The sequence below is a fragment of the Pelobates fuscus genome, chromosome 6, assembly GCF_036172605.1.
Source record: "Pelobates fuscus isolate aPelFus1 chromosome 6, aPelFus1.pri, whole genome shotgun sequence".
Classification (NCBI taxonomy): Eukaryota; Metazoa; Chordata; class Amphibia; order Anura; family Pelobatidae; genus Pelobates; species Pelobates fuscus.
Window position 1 is genome coordinate 308452338 of NC_086322.1, and position 20733 is coordinate 308473070.

The window sequence follows — 20733 nt, forward strand, 5'->3', positions numbered from 1 at the left end:
TGACTCACTAACTGAGCACCGGAACCGCGAGGGAGAAGTTATGATGATCTGGCTGCTGCTCCTGCTAGGTGCTCCACTGGACCATCAGGGAGTAATTTTTCATGTAATAGGATGGACTCAGCTTGCGAGCTGTGTCAGCTGCCAAAGTGGCCCTTTTTGCTATGGCACCCTGTGCCACCGCACAACTCGCACACCCCAAAGGCCAGCCCTGTCTAGGCTAATGACCACATAAGGTGAGAGTTAGGATTTCTACAATGTGATAAGTACGCTACGGAATCTGTTGGCGCTATATAAATGGCAATAATAATAATAATAATAATAATGAAGAAAGAGGAGCGAAGCAAGGTTGAGGTAGATAATAGAGTAGTCACGGTAAAGGGTTGCTCCATAAATCATGACCATTGCAATGATTTGAAGTAGTCATGGTGCCTGTTGGAAATTCTGCACATACATAGTTTTACTCCCCTACTGTCGGAAGTGTAATTTTAGAGTGTTCCACTTACATGTGTTGCATGTATGAGTGTTCTTTGTATTGGTTAGAGTAATCTAGAGGTCTCTGCATTTGGAGTTTAGAGGACTCTCGCTATGGGTTAGAGATCTATAGATGTTTGGGTTTGTGTGACCCAGTGTATAAGTGTATGTGATTTAGAGGGCTCTGCGTACATGTGAGCCTTTTTGAGCACTGTATGTTTATGATAGTCATTGAGCATTCTTTGTATGTTTTTAGAGCACTCTGCAGATTGTTATTGAATGCAGTGGACTTAGAGATTTGGATCGGCCAGAATTAAAATTCGGTAGAGTTTAGACAGCTTTGGTGTACTTTTGGATCTCTAAATTTCGATTTGAACTTTTGAAAATCAGAACCATATCAATATTAAAGAAATTAAAATGTCCTCTGTGCACTAGACAAGAGTACAGTATGTTTGTGACCGTTCTAGAACGTTCCATTGTTTTAGAGAACCCAGCTTGTGTCTAAGGTGGTGTACCTCATACTATGGAGTGTTTATGGGATACCTTTTTTGACTATTACTGAGTTGTGTACTGAGCTCATTGTCTACTTGATAATCCTAGTATTTCTAGTATAGTGTAGTGAGAAAAAGTGGGGAGGGAACAGCGCTACAGAACTGATCACAAGGGGGGATAGAGCTGCACACCTGAGAGGAAGGGTAACCCTCAAACCCTTCAGAGGATGGAGAGAACAAAAAACAACAAAAAAAGGGTGTGCTGGATAAAATAAACTAAATGAAAATGGAAACACGAAAAGGAAAGTCTCTATAGGTACAATGTAAACCTTGAGTAACTGTTCTTCTATTCTTGCTTTGGAATCTCAGTGGTCGAATATGGAATACAAAAGCAGAGAAGGGGAGACCAATAGTGCAAAACCGTAATGCTGAAAAGATCACGAACAACACAGACGTGGAGAAGTGCCAACTTACAATTTTTAGAGCTAAGCCCAGCTCTAGGTAAAACAGCATACAGTGGTATTTGATACTCCCCACATGTAGGATATTACTGGGCAATTGGAGGTGTCTCCACACGATTCTTTAAAACTTCTGAGACAGTCGTCAGCATATAAAATATATAAAAGAGGGAAAAACCCAATGGTGCAATAACTTAGGTAATACTGCAACAACAGACAACACTGAGGTCCTAAGAGTGTCAACTTACAATTTGAGGAGCTATGACCAGCTCTAAGTAAAACAGCATACAGTGGTATTTAAACTCCCCACGTGTAGGATATTCCTCTAGTGATGCTTGCAGTGCCGGTCTTATGAAAATAAAATCACAAGAGAGGGCCCATAGTGTTTTCCATATGTAAAATGACACAGAAATAAAAAGAAACGTACTTACAATGTTCAGAGCAGACTCACTGCTCTATGAACCAAGCGTAGGTGGAATAATCCCCACCAGGGATTTCTTTTGCAGCACTGGATCTTGTTAATGATGATAAAAATCAGCCAGGATAAAACAGCAACATATAAAGTAAATGAACTAACCCAAGGTAAAAGGTAGTTTCAAAATACTTTAATATAAAACAAAGTAAAAATACACAACGCGTTTCGCCAAACAATAGGCTTTTTCAAGTGTAGAGATAATAATCCTGGCTATTCACATTTTATAGGCAGCTATATGGCATAAATTACAAAAATTGGCGCCAAAATGGCGTCATTACCACGTGACCGCGGTCACATGATTTAAAATTATACATCTAATAGGTTAACATATTAAAACAGTAAAAAAGAATCGTTTTTGAATTTGTGTGTTATGGGCTTATTCTTAACCCACTAAGGACCTTTAGGGGATGAAAAAAAAAAAATGTTGTGCAAGGGAAGGAAAGAAATACTGAAAAGAAAAGACAGGTGAAAGGTCGCGGGGGCGTGGCCATTCTAAACCAATTAAACGGGCGGGTGGGAGGTGACGGCATAGTGCCGTGTGATAACGCTAGGCATGCAGGGAAATGTAGTCCGGATCACGTCTAAGCTAATGGCGTGATCGGAACGAAAATTAAAACGGAATAAGGGATGGGGGAGTCCTAATTAATGAAGGGAAAAGAAGATTTTAAGCAACCATAGTGGTGGAGGACAAAGGGGTAAAGGGGCAGAGGGGTGACATATGAAGGAAGGGCAATGTGATTAAAGGGCAAAGTGGTGAGGAGGGGAGCATACAGGATAATAAGACAGTTATAATAAATACATAAACATATATTTAGATGAAAATAAATAAAATAAAATAAAAAATAAATGAAATAACAATAAAGAATAGTACATAAAACATGAAAATATGGACTTAGTTTATGATTAATATTAAATAAAAAGAAAATTAAAAAAAAAATAACACGTCTGTGTTGTTCGTGATCTTTTCAGCATTACGGTTTTGCACTATTGGTCTCCCCTTCTCTGCTTTTGTATTCCATATTCGACCACTGAGATTCCAAAGCAAGAATAGAAGAACAGTTACTCAAGGTCTAGATTGTACCTATAGAGACTTTCCTTTTCGTGTTTCCATTTTCGTTTAGTTTATTTTATCCAGCGCACCCTGTATTTGTTGTTTTTTGATTTCTGGTATAGTGGTTTGTTTCCATTTTGGAAGGAATGTGAAGGAATGTCTCCAATACATTATCTTAAAAAGTTACCGCTTGTCTCGTGTCGTATAAACCAGTGATTTTTTTCAATTCAAGTCAATTATTTTATAAGTTAATATAACTGATCCACTTGTTCCTGATAATGACACATATCTTTAAGTGTGGATCATTAGGTTAATCGAAGCCTGCAGTTTGAAAGCACGGATCTAATCAAATCCAGTGTTACAGCTTCGTACTGAATAAAGCTCGCCCCGACCTTTGCCCTCAGTGTCGACAGGATTGTCAATGAACAAGGCAAGAAACAAATACATTTAGAAATTCCCATTGCTACACTCTCCAAGAAGCAGATCCAACTGAGGCAATGCTATAAATTACCCGGTTTCCATAACTTTATCTCTTACTTAACCCTTTCAGGACCGCTGACGGTTCAGGACCGTCAGCGGTAAAACATGCGTTTGGACCGCTGACGGTCCTGAACCGTCATAACGGTCTGGGGCTACTTACCTGATCGCCGTCGGTCCCACGGCGGCGATCAGTGCTCCACCCGGTCCAGGGGGGTTGCCTGTCTGCCCGGGCAGTCCCCCCTCGGCAGATCAGGACCCTGCGGCCATGTGATCACTCGATCACATGACCGCAATAGGTGTCTGTGTATCTGCCTGCAGGGGGACTGTCTGTGCTGACAGGCAGTCTCCCTGCAAGTGAAAAATCAAAAAAATAAAGTTAAAAAAAACAGTGTAAAATCAGTGTAAAAAAAAAAAAATAATAATATGTGTATATATATATATGATATATATACATGTATTATATCTATATATAATATATGTATATGTATCATATATATAATGTCATATTAAGTGTATTTTTATATTTATATATACGTATATTAATATAAAAATACACTTATATTTAAATTACACACGAATATATACAATATATATAATTGCTATATATATGGTATATATATATTATTATAAAATACAAATAATATGTTAATAAAAATAAATAACAAAAAATAAAAATAATTTTTAATAATTATAAAAAAATATTTATATATGCAATTTTATTCTAACAGTATTTTGATATATATATATATATATATATATATATATATTTCTATCAAAATATACTTAGAATGTAATGATATATATATCTATGTATAAATAAATAAATAAAAACAATACGAAATATACATATGTCCATATACATAATTACATAAATAATTTCATAAATATACACGTAGACGTCAAATATATAAATATGTATATATATTAAAATTCTACATGTGTATTTATGTAATATTTTTACCTAATTAAGTAATTTTAATGATTGCAATTTGAGGGACCTGCCTGCCAACCCAGGCCGAAAGTCCAGATAATTTAATTTGCTAGCACTGTGTTTAACCCTGTAACTTTCTATGACACCCTAAAACCTGTACATGGGGGGTACTGTTTTACTCGGGAGACTTCGCTGAACACAAATATTAGTGTTTCAAAACAGTAAAACATATCACAGCGATGATATTGTCAGTGAAAGTGAAGTTTTTTGCATTTTTCACACACAAACAGCACTTTCACTGAGGATATTATTGCTGTGATACATTTTACTGTTCTGATACACTAATATTTGTGTTCAGCGAAGTCTCCTGAGTATAACAGTACCCCACATGTAGAGGTTTTATAGTGTTTGTGAAAGTTACAGGGTCAAATATAAGGCTTGATTTTACTTTTTTTTTAATTGAAATTTGTCGGATTGGTTAGGTTGCCTTTGAGAGCGTATGGTAGCCAAGGAATGAGAATTAGCCCCATGATGGCATACCATTTGCAAAAGAAGTCAACCCAAGGTATTGCAAATGGGGTATGTTCAGCCTTTTTTAGTAGCCACTTAGTCACAAACACCGGCCAAAGTTAGCGTTTCTTGCATTTTTAACACACAAACAAATATAAATGCTAACTTTGGCCAGTGTTTGTGACTAAGTGGCTACTAAAAAAAACTGGACATACCCAATTTTGAATACCCTGGGTTGTCTACTTTAAAAAAATATGTACATGTTAGGTGTGTTTCAGGGATTTATGACAGATAACGGTGTTACAAGGTCACTATTGATACATTTAAAATATATATATATTGAAACAGCAATTTCCTACTTGTATTTATAGGCCTACAACTTGCAAAAAAAAGCAATAAAGCATGTAAACACTGGGTGTTTTTAAACTCGGGACAAAATTTTGAATCTATTTAGCAGTTTTTTTCATTAGCTTTTGTAGATAAGTAAAAGATTTTTCAAGTAAAAGTCCAAAAACGTTTTTTTTTTAATTTTTCACCATATTTTATTATTTTTTTTAAATACAATATTGGACATAATACAAATAATGGTATGTAAAGAAAGCCCCTTTTGTCCTGAAAAAAACAATATATAACTTGTATGGGAACCGTAAATGAGAGAGCGGAAAATTACAGCTAAACACAAACACCACAAAAGTGTTAAAACTGCTCTGGTCCTTAACGTACAAACATCGCAAAAACAGGCCGGTCCTGAAGGGGTTAACATTTCTACAGTCACAAAATAAAGAATGATTGTTTGTCATTTTATAATTTTTATTTAAAGGGAAAGTCTCACATTATTTTATTTCAGTCTGCTGAATAAAGCATTGAAAATCACCTATAAAGTGTGTTCACCTTCACTTACATGATGGTTTCTTTTCTCTTTTTAAATTTATAAGAAAGATTTAGCAATTGAAGTCATAATTCAGTTCAGATAAGGCACAGCCAGGGCATGTCTTGCAAATGAGGGTAAAACCAGAAACACTCAGACTGCCAGGAGCAAAGAGTTTAGAACAATGATTGACAGGGAGCTGAGATGGAGACGCCCAGTGGCAGGGTAAAGAGATGGGAATTTCCACATCTCATTTTATCTTCATGACTCGAACATACATATTGGTAAACTTGTTTTTGCGTTTCCCTCCTGTCCATGTATATTGTGGGTAAAGAGCTTTAAAATATATATAATTGAGCAGTTATAACACTTAGAAACACAATGATGACTTTATTATTATTTTAAAAATATAATTTGTTTTCATGTTTATTTTGGTTATTGTTAAATTTTTCAGGCATACAAAAAAAACCCCCCCAAAACATACACATATATAGAAATTGAGTTTCATGTTAAAGAAGAAATATTGTATATTTAACCCCTTAAGGACACATGACATGTGTGACATGTCATGATACCTTTTATTCCAGAAGTTTGGTCCTTAAGGGGTTAAGCAATCAGTATTTTATATACATTTTAAATGTTTGCATATTCTATTTTCTTTCTTTTCTTTTCCCTTTCCTTTTCTTCTCTTTTTTCCCATGTATACTCAAACCCAATATATAACAAACATTCTAAAACAAAATTGACAACTTTGTACAATTTGTAGTATCTTTCTATCTTTTTATTATTCCTCCTGTTCTATTTATTTCTTCCCTTTTTTCATCTTTTGAACCCATTTCAACCAAGTTTGATCGTTTATGTTTCTTATATGAAATTGTATAATTATACCATGTTCCATTTGCCATTAGTGATGTCGCGAACACAAAATTTTCGGTTCGCGAACGGCGGACGTGAGCTTCCACAAACGTTCGCGAACCGGCGAACCGGGCGAACCGCCATTGACTTCAATGGGCAGGCGAATTTTAAAACCCACAGGGACTGTTTCTGGCCACAAAAGTGATGGAAAAGTTGTTTCAAGGGGACTAACACCTGGACTGTGGCATGCCGGAGGGGGATCCATGGCAAAACTCCCATGGAAAATTGCACAGTTGACGCAGAGTCTGGTTTTAATCCATAAAGGGCATAAATCACCTAATATTCCTAAATCACAATGGATATGGATTGACACCTGACATATGACATATTGACACCTTGACATATGGATTGACACCTGTCCTCAGAGACCCTGATACACACTGACACAGAGCAGAATAGGGACTGTTCCCCCTACATAGGGTCACTTGGCAGATATGGATTGACACCTGTCCTCAGGGACCCTGATACACACTGACACAGAGCAGAATAGGGACTGTTCCTCCTACATAGGGTCACTTGGCAGATATGGATTGACACCTATCCTAAGGATCCCTGATACACACTGACACAGAGCAGAATAGGGACTGTTCCCCCTACATAGGGTCACTTGGCAGATATGGATTGACACCTGTCCAGCAGCCCACCCACAAAACAGAAACAGCAGTACAGCCCACCCACAATAACTGGTTACTACACCTGGGTAGAGGAGAAATTTGTCCATGTCCAGGTGCCTCACCATGGCTGTGTGGAGGACTGGTAGGCTGCCTTGGTGGGTTGCTGAGTGGGCAGAGACCAGCGGTACTCTGCCCTGATGCCAGCACTACACCGGGAGTAGTCTGGTTGAAGCCTGGTTGCTGGAGACCGACTGTCTCCCCTTTAGCTGCACTGCTCTGCTGCTGGAGACCGACTGTCTCCCCTTTAGTTACACAGCTCTGCTGCTGGAGACCGACTGTCTCCCCTTTGGCTAAACAGCCCTGTCGTGGGGGGGCAGGACCGACCATCCCTACCCCCTGTGTGGTAAGTGCAGAGACCACAGTCCCATCTGCACCGGTGGGGGGCTTACAGTCTCTCCCTGGTACCTTAAGCTGCCGCTGGGGAGAGGAGGTAACAGGCTCCTCTCCCAATAGAACACTCTGCCGCTGGGGAAAGGAGACTGGGCTCTCTATTCCCTGCACATTACGGATCCGCCGCTGGGGAGAGGTGGTAGCAAGCTCCTCTCCCATACATACTTTCCGCCTTTGTGGAGGGAGACCGACTGTCTCTCCTCCCAATACAGTGTCCTGCTGCTGGGGAAAGGAGACTGGGCTCTCTATTCCCTGCTGGACACTCTGCCGCTGGGGAAAGGAGACTGGGCTCTCTATTCCCTGCACATCAATGATCCGCCGCTGGGGAGAGGTGGTAGCAAGCTCCTCTCCCATACATACTTTCCGCCTTTGTGGAGGGAGACCGACTGTCTCTCATCCCAATACAGTGTCCTGCTGCTGGGGAAAGGAGACTGGGCTCTCTATTCCCTGCTCATCAATGATCCGCTGCTGGGGAGAGGTGGTAGCAAGCTCCTCTCCAGAGGCGGCTCTCTAATTAGGCGGTTTAGGCGGCCGCCTAAGGCCTCGCGCTGGCTGGGGCCTCGCGGCCGCCTAAACCGCCTGTGGGCAGAGTGTGTCAGGTCCTCGGTCAGTGACCGAGGACCTGACACCAGGAGGGGGCCCGGCGGCTTGCCCGGTATGCCGCCGGGTGCGAGGCCCCTCCTGGCTGCCCGGCCAGCCACCGCAGATACTGGTCTGCAGCTCCGCAGTGAGCAGAGCTGCAGACCATGTGTCTCGCGAGAACCGGCCAATCAGAGCGTTGCCGCGGGTTACCAAGGCAACGCTCTGATTCACTCGCGAGATTACATGGTCTGCAGCTCAGCGGAGCTGCAGACCGGAAGCAGTGGCCACCGGACCACCAGGGAGCCCACTGGACCACCAGGGAAATTAAGGTAGGTTCAGCCTCACCCTGCCCCCAGCCTCACTACCCCCACACCACCCTCAGCCTCACCCCCACCACCCTCAGCCCCACTACCCCCCACACAACCCTCAGCCTCACCCCCCCACCTCCCTCAGCCTCACTACCCCCCACACCCCCCTCAGCCTCACCCCCCACCACCCTCAGCCCCACTACCCCCACACCACCCTCAGCCTCACCCCCCACCACCCTCAGCCCCACTACCCCCACACCACCCTCAGCCTCACCCCCACCTCCCTCAGCCTCACTACCCCCCACAGCCTCACTACGCCCCCCACTACCCTCAGCCTCAATACCCCTCACACCACCCTCAGCCTCACTACCCCCACACCACCCTCAGCCTCACTACCCCAACCACCCTCAGCCTCACTACCCCAACCACCCTCAGCCTCACCCCCACTACCCTCAGCCTCACTACCCCCCACACCACCCTCAGCCTCACCCCCACCTCCCTCAGCCTCACTACCCCCCACACCCCCCTCAGCCTCACCCCCCACCACCCTCAGCCCCACTACCCCCCACACCACCCTCAGCCTCACCCCCACCACCCTCAGCCCCACTACCCCCACACCACCCTCAGCCTCACCCCCACCTCCCTCAGCCTCACTACCCCCCACAGCCTCACTACGCCCCCCACTACCCTCAGCCTCACTACCCCCCACAACACCCTCAGCCTCACTACCCCCCACAACACCCTCAGCCTCACTACCCCCCACAACACCCTCAGCCTCACTACCCCCCACAACACCCTCAGCCTCACTACCCCCACCACCACCCTCAGCCTCACTACCCCCCACACCACCCTCAGCATCACCACCACCCACACCACCCTCAGCATCACCACCCCCACACCACCCTCAGCATCACCACCCCCCACACCACCCTCAGCATCACCACCCTCAGCCTCACCATCCCCCAACCACCCTCAGCCTCACCACCCTCAGTCTCAATACCCCCACCACCCTCAGCCTCACTACCCCCACCACCCTCAGCCTCACTACCCCCCACCACCCTCAGCCTCACTACCCCCCACCACCCTCAGCCCCACTACCCCCCCACCACCCTCAGCCCCACACCACCCTCAGCATCACCACCCCCAATCACCCTCAGCCTCACTACCCCCCACACCACCCTCAGCATCACCACCCCCACCACCCTCAGCCTCACCACCCCACCACCCTCTGCCTCACCATCCCCCACCACCCTCAGCCTCACCACCCCCACCACCCTCAGCATCTACCCCCCTCAGCATCTACCCCCCTCAGCATCTACCCCCCTCAGCATCTACCCCCCTCAGCATCTACCCCCCTCACCATCTACCCCCCTCACCATCTACCCCCCCTCACCATCTACCCCCCCCTCACCATCTACCCCCCCTCACCATCTACCCCCCTCACCATCTACCCCCCTCACCATCTACCCCCCCTCACCATCTACCCCCCCTCACCATCTACCCCCCTCACCATCTACCCCCCTCACCATCTACCCCCCTCACCATCTACCCCCCCTCACCATCTACCCCCTCTCACCATCTACCCCCTCTCACCATCTACCCCCTCTCACCATCTACCCCCCCTCACCATCTACCCCCCCTCACCATCTACCCCCCCTCACCATCTACCCCCCCTCACCATCTACCCCCCCTCACCATCTACCCCCCCTCACCATCAACTCCCCCTCCTTCTCACATTACCCCCCCTTCTCACATTACCATCACCCCTCTCACATCACCCCCCACACCATCACCTCCCTGTCACCCTCACCCGCCTCTCCTTCTCACCATCACCCCCCCATACACACAACACACTTCAAGCAGCTACCCCATACACATAGGGTCTCAGACAAAAACATACATTCACACACAAGGATACTCTGTCAGACACTCTCAGGCACATACACTGACACTTTTTTGTTAGTGGGGCCTCATGTTTGAGTTTCGCCTAAGGCCTCATAAAGTCTAGAGCCGCCTCTGCTCCTCTCCCATACATACTTCCATCCTCTGTGGAGGGAGACCGACTGTCTCTTCTCCCAATACAGTGTCCTGCTGCTGGGGAAAGGAGACTGGGCTCTCTATTCCCTGCTGGATACTCTGCCGCTGGGGAAAGGAGACTGGGCTCTCTATTCCCAAAAAATCACGCTGCTGCTGGGGGGTAGGACCAACTACCTCTGCCCCCTGTAACTCAGCCTGCCGCTGGGGAGGGAGGACGCTGCTCTCCTCTCCCTGCACTTCACACTGCCTTCCCGGCATATCACTCTGCTGTTGGGGGGTAGGACCAACTACCTCTGCCCCCTGTAACTCATCCTGCCGCTGGGGAATGGAGACTGGGCTCCCAATTCCCTGCAGGACCGGTGGAGAGACCTCGGTCCCATCTCTACCGGCCACCTGGGGTTCTTCCCAGTAAATCTCCACAATATCTTCCCAGCGGAATGGGTCTGGATCTGGGTCTGTCACTTTACTGTCCTGCTGAGCCTTCCCAATGGAGTGGAAGAGATCTCGGTAGTCCTGCTCCAGTTCCCACTCCATGGTTGCTAGGTGAAGCAGGTCTTGCCCTACCTCATGGGGGTCATCCCAGTCATGCCTAGCCTCCCTTGTGTAGAAAATATCCTGAAGTCTGGTCTGCGCAGGGCTCCCGAAGTCCGTCTCTGCAAAGGACTCCCATAACAAGCCAGGACCATCAAACTCCTCTCCCTCTGGCTTGTCATGCTCGGCTGTCCAGGGTATATACTGTGCCATATACCACCAGCGTGCCTGGTAGGCATCTTCCAGCCAAATCTCCTGCCATACTCGGAGCTCCAATTCCTTCACCCATTCCTCCAGGGGCTGCTCTCCCAGAAAGGGCATCCGCAGGGCCACTTGCTTCTGCAACCGCTGCTCTTCACTGGGGAGACTCTCACCCCGCTGGTATTGTACATCCAGGGCCTGGTACCAGATGCTTTTCCTTAATGCATCCCGGCGATCCAGGTCCTCCTCCTCGTATAACACTGCTGGTTCCATTCTGTTGCTTTTAGAGTCGCTGTACTGGGACATGCGTTGCCCCACCTTGTAAATCCAAAGAAATGGTGTTTCCTGTAGCTGTCCTTCTGGCTGTAGGAACGATCCCGCCGCTTGCCACCAATTGTAACGGACCATTTCAGCAGACAAGGGGTTAAAATCCGTTTAGGCGATATGCCCCTTTCTGAGAGACAGGCACAGCTACTGCAGAACACCAAACTCCAGAACTGGATACAAAATAGCACTTCAAACTGGAACCTCACGAATAGCTGCTAGCAGATGAACAGGAAAAGCAGACATCAGCTTACACTCCTAGCAATCGATCTCCAACAGCATACAGTGAATCCCCCCAAGAACGAGACAAGGCTCCGTGTTGAGGGTCAAGCAGTGGTCTGAGGTGCTGGCACACCCAGCCTGGTTTTTATTACAAGTGAACACATACAGGCCACACCCAGGGGGAGGCATAAAATGACCAATAGTATCACGGGTGAAACCCACACATCCCCTCCCCTTAGTGTGACACATAATCCATTATACATTCAGTTAAAACATACTTTTTACCCAACTTTCATAACTCTAAAACCATACATCACATTCACATAAAAATCCATATCCACAATCAATCCATTCAGGGGAACAACATATTAAAAATTGGCATGAATCAGACCAGGGGTTCAAAATTTAGTAAAGTATCTTTTAAAACCCCTGGCAGCATGGCAAAAAAACATCCCCACAATGCATCCTGGTTTCATCCCTTCTGCCCTGGAGATAATTGGAGAAGTAATCCAATTATCCAGGACTAGAGGCAGACTCCATTAACCACATGGTTGCAAAACAACATAAAACTCTTTAAAAGACATAAAGTCACATTTTACACATAACACACAGACATTTCACATATCCCCAGATAGCTCAGGTCTGAGTGCACATTATTAGGTGAATGGCACTCAGACCAACCGAATACAGTTTAATCGCCATAGAGCCAAAGTCTTTAATCACACGAATAGGCTCCATGGCATAGCTATCTGGGTTACCACAGCTCACACAGGGCAAGTACCAAATGACCCCATTGTATTTAAAGGGCCAGAATGAGTGACATACACTCTGGTATGGCCGAATACTGTTTTTAAAGGGCCCAATCTCCCAGGGCCATAGTCCAAAGGCAGCAGGCGGGCAGCCAGGCTTCTCCAATGCAATGTGGCGAGATTGCTCTCGTCACAGTGGGGTATAGTGACAGTAACAGAGGGATTGAGGCCCTGCTCAATGAGCTTACATGTTAGAGGGAGTGGGTTAAAGTGACACAGTAAGAGAGGGATTGAGGGCCCTGCTCAGTGAGTTTACATGCTAGAGGGAGTGGGGTATAGTGACACAGTAACAGAGGGATTGAGGCCCTGCTCAGTGAGTTTACATGTTAGAGGGAGTGGGGTATAGTGACACAGTAACAGAGGGATTGAGGGCCTGCTCAGTGAGGTTACATGTTAGAGGGAGTGGGGTATAGTGACACAGTAACAGAGGGATTGAGGGCCCTGTTCAGTGAGCTTACATGCTAGAGGGAGTGGGGTGAAGTGACACAAAAAGGTAAGGATAGTATTAGACTAATGACAGTTGCAAGAGACTACTTTTCTAAGAGTATTGATTATATGCCTATTGCACAAGCCTCCATGGTTTGGAATGTTATTGAAAGAGGATTGGATCATTGTTAACTATGATTTCAGGATATTTAGAGGCATTATTCAAAATATATATAACCATTTTTGAGGGATATATGCTTTGATAATTCATATCCATGACATTTTGGAGTTTTTAAGCTGTTTAAGTTGTGTATTCATCTGTTTTATTAAAGGTTATACATTTTGCCTCTACTATCATTCTTGGATTTCTTGTAAATTTTATTCCCAGATATGATTTTTTTTAACCCATATAAAATACTATGTACTTTTTATTTCTCTTTTTACTTCAAATTCTATATTTTTGTCTATTACCAATGATTTGTCAATATTTCATTTATAGTTTGAAAGTACACTAAAGCTTTCTATTGTTGTCATCAACAATACATCCCTAAGTGATGTAACTGGACTCTCTAGCGTGATAACATCATCCGCGAAAAGCTAAATTTTGTATTCCTCATTATTGATTGAAAATCCTTTTATTTTAGAGTTACCTTTTATCTCATTGGCTAGAAACTGTACTGACATACAATAGCGGGGATAGGGGGCATCCTTGCCTGGTACCATTGGTTATCTTAATCCATTCAGAGGATATACCGCCTCCTGCTGTCCTGGTGTTTGGACATGTAAATAAAGCCCAGATTGTGTTGTATATCCATCCAGCCAATCCACAGTTTTTACAGGATTTTTTCATGAAGTCCCATCTGACTCTGTCAAATGCTTTTTCAGCATTTAATGATAGAACCAGAAATGGGACTCCTGTTTTATCAACTCTATCTAAAATATCAATCATTCGTCTGATATTATTAGAAGATTATCTATGTTTTATGAATCCTGTTTGGTCTGGATGTATGAAATGTGTCATTATTTTTTGTAATTTAATTGCTAGTATTGATGCATATATTTTTGTATCTGAGTTTATTAATGATATTGGTCGATAATTTATGATATCTGGATTTTTCTCTGGCTTAAGTTTGGGGATTATATTTGTTAACAAGATCACTTTAAAGGCTGTACAGTGATACAAAGCTGACAAACAGAAGCATAACAAAGCAGCCAAGGTATGTGTGTTTGCAGGGCTGCCATCAGAAATTTTGGGGCCCCTGACAAAGCACAAGGTCTGGGCCCCACCCCCCCCTCCCTCCCGGGCCCGCCCACGCCCTACCTAGTTCGCTGACAATGATGCAGGACTGAATGTGGTGTGTATAGTGGAAGTAAATTAGAATGTGTGTAATGGATGTAGTGTTTGTGTGTATTAGATACTGTTTGTGCAGTGAATGCAGAGTGTGTGTTTGTGTAGCGGATGCAGTGTGTATAGTGAACATAGAGTGTGTTTGAGTAGTGGATGTAGTGTGTGTTTGTGTAGTGGATGTAGTGTGTGTATTAGACGCAGTGTCTGTGTATAGTGAATGCAGAGTGTTTCAATTTATGGTGGATGTAGTGTGTGTACAGAGTGTGTGTTAGTGTGTAATAAATGCAGAGTGTGTGTTAGGGTGTAATAAATGCAGAGTGTGTGTTAGGGTGTAATAAATGCAGAGTGTGTGTTAGGGTGTAGTGAATGCAGAGTGTGTCAGTGTAATGAATGTAGTGTGTGTAAATTTGTAGTGAATGCAGAGTGTGTGTTAATGTGTAGCGGATGCAGAGTGTGTGTTAATGTGTAGTGGATGCAGAGTGTGTGTTAGTGTAGTGAATGCAGAGTGTTAATGTGTAGTGAATGCAGAGAGTGTGTTAGTGTGTAGCGGATGCAGAGTGTGTGTTAGTGTAGTGAATGCAGAGTTGTGTCAGTATAGTGGATGCAGTGAGTGTGTTAGTGTGTAGTGTATGCAGAGTGCATGTTGTATTAGTGAATGCAGTGTGTGTATTGTATTAGTGTATGCAGTGTGTGTGTGTGTGTTAGTGTATGCAGTGTGTGTGTTGTATTCGTGTATGCAGTGTGTGTTGTGTCAGTGTTTGCAGAGTGTGTCTTGTGTCAGTGTTTGCAGAGTGTGTCTTGTGTCAGTGTTTGCAGTGTGTCTTGTGTCAGTGTATGCAGAGTGTTGTGTCAGTGTATGCAGAGTGTGTTGTATTAGTGTATGCAGTGTGTGTTGTGTTAGTGTATGCAGTGTGTGTGTGCAGGGCCGTCTTTAATAACGACTGGACCCGCTTGCTTGGGCCCCCTGGGCCCTGCCGCCGTCGCCCCTCACTCCCTGGTATGCAATCACGGCATCCATCCCAATGCAGTGGCGGCATTAAATAGAATGAATTTTATTGGGACACCCAATTGCAAGATTGGACTAAAGGTAGAACCCCATCTGTCGTGCAACTCTAACAATGCTTTGACAGGTGGGGCTCTACCAATTTCCCATGCTTGCAGGGTTGTATTTAGCACTGTTTTGTGTGTTTGAATGTAAGCATGTGTTTGTATGAAGTATGTTTGTGTTAATGTGTTTGTATGTGGTACTGGAGTTTGAATGAAAGTGTGCATTTATGTGTAGTGTTTGTTTTTGAATGTAGGAGTGTGCTTGTATGTAGTGTTGAAGTTTGAATGGAGGGGTGTAATTGTATATAAAGCTCCGGCTCAGATGCACAGGTACATACTCTGACACACAAGCAGATACACAGATACACAGATACACACACTGACTACATACAGATAAGCAGGCACATACACTGACAGACATACTGACACACAGGTACATATATTGACACACACAGACATACACTGGTAGACGTACTGACAGACACACACAGGCTTATATACAGACATACTGACACACACACTGATCAACATACTGACACACATACACTGACAGAAATACTGACACCCACACACAGGCACATACACTGACCGAGATACTGACACACACACACTGACAGACACACTGACACCCATATACACTGAGAAATACTGACACACATCCAGGCACATATACTGACACACACAGACACATACAGAGACTGACACATGCATGCACATGCACTGACAGACATACTGACACACACACACACAGACATACTGACACACACACAAATATTTTGACACACAGACAGACCTACTGACACACACAGATATATTGACACACAGACATACAGACATACTGACACACAGACACATATATTGACACACAGACAAACAGACATACTGACACACAGACATACTGACACACATGTAAAATTTACATTTTTAAACCCACCCTCCAGTTTCCTACCTTTTGCTGGAGGGTGGATTCTATGGGGTCCAGTGAGGTGCCTGAGGATGATGGGAGTGAGGATCCCCCATCCTCACTCCCTCCCAGCCGGCTGCCGGAAAGCAAGGGGCCCGGTCGTGGGGGGAAAGAGCGCCCAACCGGGCCCCTGCTGATACAAGCCCTCCGGGTGGCCCTAAGTGCATGGGCCACCCGGTGGGACTCAGAGGACGGGGGAAAAATTTTTACATCATTTTTTTTTTTTTTTTTTAATCTACCGGTAATTACATGTTTCTCCCCCCTCCCTGCTTACCTTGTCCAGGGAGGGGGGAGATTCCATGATCCCTGGTGGTCCGGTGGGGGGGCCCAGGCAGCACACAGCTTCTCTTCTCTCCTCTGTTCCAATAACTCTCGCGAGACCCGCGGAGCGTTGCCATGGCAACCGGGTCTCGCGAGAGTTATTACAAGAGAGAAGAAGCTGTGTGCTGCCTGGGCCCCCTCTGCGGTAACAGGGAGCCGGGGGCCCGCGGCTGCACACATAGATAGCGATATTCGCTATCTATGTGTGCAGGGAGGGAAAGTGGGGCCCAGGACTGCCAGAGCAGTCCGGGCCCCCCAGGGCCGCCGGGCCCGTGACAACCGTCATGGTTGTCACCCCCTGATGGCGGCCCTGTGTGTTTGTACAATGTTGAGGCTACAAATCTACATTTAAACAGGAAGATCTTCAATTTAAATTAAAGAAGTGGCTGCACAGATCCCCATGTGTGATAATTTGATAAAACATCATTGTGATCTGACATCATTGTGATATGACATGATACCAACCCTCAGTGTTCACTCAGTGACAGCATTGAGAAGAAAGAAAAGGAAGATACACCAATTCCATGAGAGCAGTTATCTCTCTCTGTGAGATTATTTGTTCTCTAACATCCATATTTACTAATGTGTCAGTTGTCAGGAATTCACAGCAAATTATAGAGGAATTTTCCAACACAGTTATATTTTCATTTTGGCTATTTTTTCCGACTATTCAATTTACTTGGAATTCCTTGGGATTCACACTGAATAGCCCTGTATGATTAGTAGCACTAGAGGGTTAGTCGGGGATAACTCATAGAATGTAATTATAATATCAGATTTTAAAAAACAGCTAATATCTATCGGGAGGTAAAATAATGTCCTTCAGTCTCCAGTGGAAATATAAATAAATGTCAATGTTTTGATATATTTTTCTGATATTTAATTTTTTTTAACAAAAAATGTTATTCAATTAGTTACTTAAAAGGAACATTCCAGACTCCCTTATACCTTCATAATTAAGCTGTTATGGCGCTAGGACGTCCCTGGTCTTTGCTTACCTTGAGGGGTTAAACAATTATTAAATAGTTACCTTCACAGTGTTGAATCCAGTACCGTTTAGTTCTGACCATCTTCATCCGCTTCTGTCCGAGGCTTGAATCAGGAATCCTGAGTTAGGAGTCGGCTGAAGCTCCTCATTCACAAAATGATTTAGAAAAATATGCACATTTTATCAATGGGGAGCTACTGCTCTCAGTCTGTCCAAGGTTTCCTGACTCAAGTCTCAAAAACAGCAGGATATGGGCAAGGCTAAACAGAGCTAGATTCAAAACTCTGGGTTTAAACCATTCGGAAGGTACACTGGTACCAGGACCTCGAGGAACCATAAAAACGTAATTCCAATGATGGTGTTATGGTGTCCTGAGTGTTCCTTGAAGATTTGTGTTTCTGGGATCTGTTTGATAATGTTTTCAAAGCACAGTACTAAAGACATTACGTGTAGAAAGATTTACTGCTTTGTGCTTTCAGATCTATCAGCGATGTTGGTTAGTTTTCAAGAAAGCATCAAGCAAAGGACCGAAAAGGCTGGAAAAGTTTTCAGATGAGAGGGCAGCTTATTTCCGATGTTACCATAAGGTAAGTGAAATGTTGTTGTTTTTTCATTGAGTAAGAGTTACTTAGAAATATTGCTTGTGAAAAGACCATCGGGCTTAACCATTCACATGTCTCTTTTCCTTCCAAATAAAGGCAACACATTTTGAGCCAATGTTTAAAGAACAAAACACAGGAATACAATTGTTATTGACTGGAAAATAGCAAATGGATTCTCCTTGGATAGTGATGTCCCGAACGGTTCGCTGGCGAATAGTTCCTGGCGAACGTAGCTTGTTCGCGTTCGCCACGGGCGGCGAACATATGCGATGTTCGATCAGCACCCTATTCATCATCATTGAGTACATTTTGACCCTGTACCTCAAAGTCAGCCGACACATTCCAGCAATCAGCAGCAGAATAGAAAATCAGGGCGCCACAGTGACTATATGGGTAATCCAATGAATGGGGAAAAAAGTAGGATAAATATAACAGAGTTTATTGAAGATATAAAACAGTCTCAGCACACAATATGTGCAATAGATAAAATATATATATATAAAAAAGCCACAATAGGCTACAGGACCCTTAGGTGTAGCAGCTTAATTTAACATAGTACAAAGGTACATAAAGGATCTAAAAAGTGCAAATGCTAGAGTGCAAAACCAACAAAGTGAAAAGGCAAAAACCCAATCACTGGTATAGATAAAACAGCACTCAGTCAAATACTTTCTAGATTTACAGAAGAAATTCATGACACTTGTATTATTTTTTAGATCTCACTTTGTTTGTAAAAGATGGGAAAATCCATAGTAAGACCTTTTTTAAACAAACGGATGGAAATGGTTTTATAGAGTTCTCAAGTTGCCACCATCGTAAGTGGTTAACTAATATCCCTAAAGGACAACATATGAGGATTTTTAAGAACTGTACGGAGAAAGAGGATTTTAGAGAGCAGGTTCAGATTGTAAATAAAACATTTTCGGATAGGAATTACCCCAAATAACTTTTACTTAAAACACAGAGAGAAATAGAGAGCCTTCAAAGAGAGGACCTTCTAACAAAGGTTAACAAAAAGAAGAAGGAGGAAAAGAATTGTTCGGAATTCGCTTTTTTAACAAAATTTAATAATAAAGCTAATTTAACCCTTTAAATCCGGAGGGCGTACATTTACGTCCTTTTTAAAGCGGCTCTAAACGCCGCAGGACGTAAATGTACGCCCTCCGGTTTTTATTTACTTACCCGGTTGCCGGCGATCCCACGCCGGCAATCGCGGTTGGGGGGACTCCCAGGGAGCCCCCCGCGGCACCTCCGTCCTCCTGCAGCCCTCCCGGCCATGTGAGAGTGAGGTCCTTGCGAGGACCTCACAATCACATGGCCGAGATAGCTGGCTGCAGCAATGCCAGCAGGGGGACTAACTGTAATGACAGTTGGTCCCCCTGCTGGCTGAAATCAAATAAAAATACACATATACATACACACACATATACACACACATATACATATACATACACACACATACACTGTCTAGGTGTATTTTAATATTAATATATATATAATTATATATATATATTAATATCAAATTACACGTAGACTGACACTGATTAAATATATATATATATATATATAATTATTGTTATATATATATATTTATATATAATATATAAAAAATAAATATGTAAATACGTAAAAAAATAAAATTAAAAAAATAATTGAAAATAAAATATTAAAAAATATATAGATGTGTTTTATTTCGTTCTAACTGTATTGTGATATTAATATATATATATATTTATATCAAAATACACGTAGAACGAAATAATATATATATATCTATATATATAAATATATATGTATATACGTATATATCACTATATATATACCTATATATAAATAAAAATATTTTTAAAAAAATGATATATATACGTATATATACACATATGTATATATATACATATATTACCGTATATACTCGAGTATAAGCCGACCCGAATATAAGCCGAGGCCCCTAATTTTACCCCAAAAAACTGGGAAAACTTATTGACTCGAGTATAAGACTAGGGTGGGAAATGCAGCAGCTACTGGTAAATTTCTAAATAAAATTAGATCCTAAAAAAATTATATTAATTGAATATTTATTTACAGTGTGTGTATATAATGAATGCAGTGTGTGCGTATGAATGCAGTGTGTGCGTATGAATGCAGTGTGCGGATGAGTGCAGTGCGTGTATGAGTGCAGTGCATGTATGAGTGCAGTGTGTGTGTGTGTATGAGTGCAGTGTGTGTGCGTATATATTAATTGAATATTTATTTCCAGTGTGTGTGTATGAGTGCAGTCTGTGTATGAGTGCAGTGTGTGTGTATGAGTG

At 43.4% G+C, this 20733-nt stretch overlaps 1 protein-coding gene across 1 annotated transcript in view; it reads left to right on the forward strand.

Annotated features, from left to right (window-relative positions):
- The window catches only part of DOK5 (docking protein 5), a 188558-nt gene that overhangs the window by 88873 nt on the left and 78952 nt on the right, over window positions 1–20733 (forward strand). Inside the window, exon 2 of the mRNA XM_063425686.1 lies at window positions 18302–18409. Within this exon, the coding sequence (XP_063281756.1) occupies window positions 18302–18409 (108 nt within the window). The remainder of the gene's footprint in view (window positions 1–18301; window positions 18410–20733) is intronic.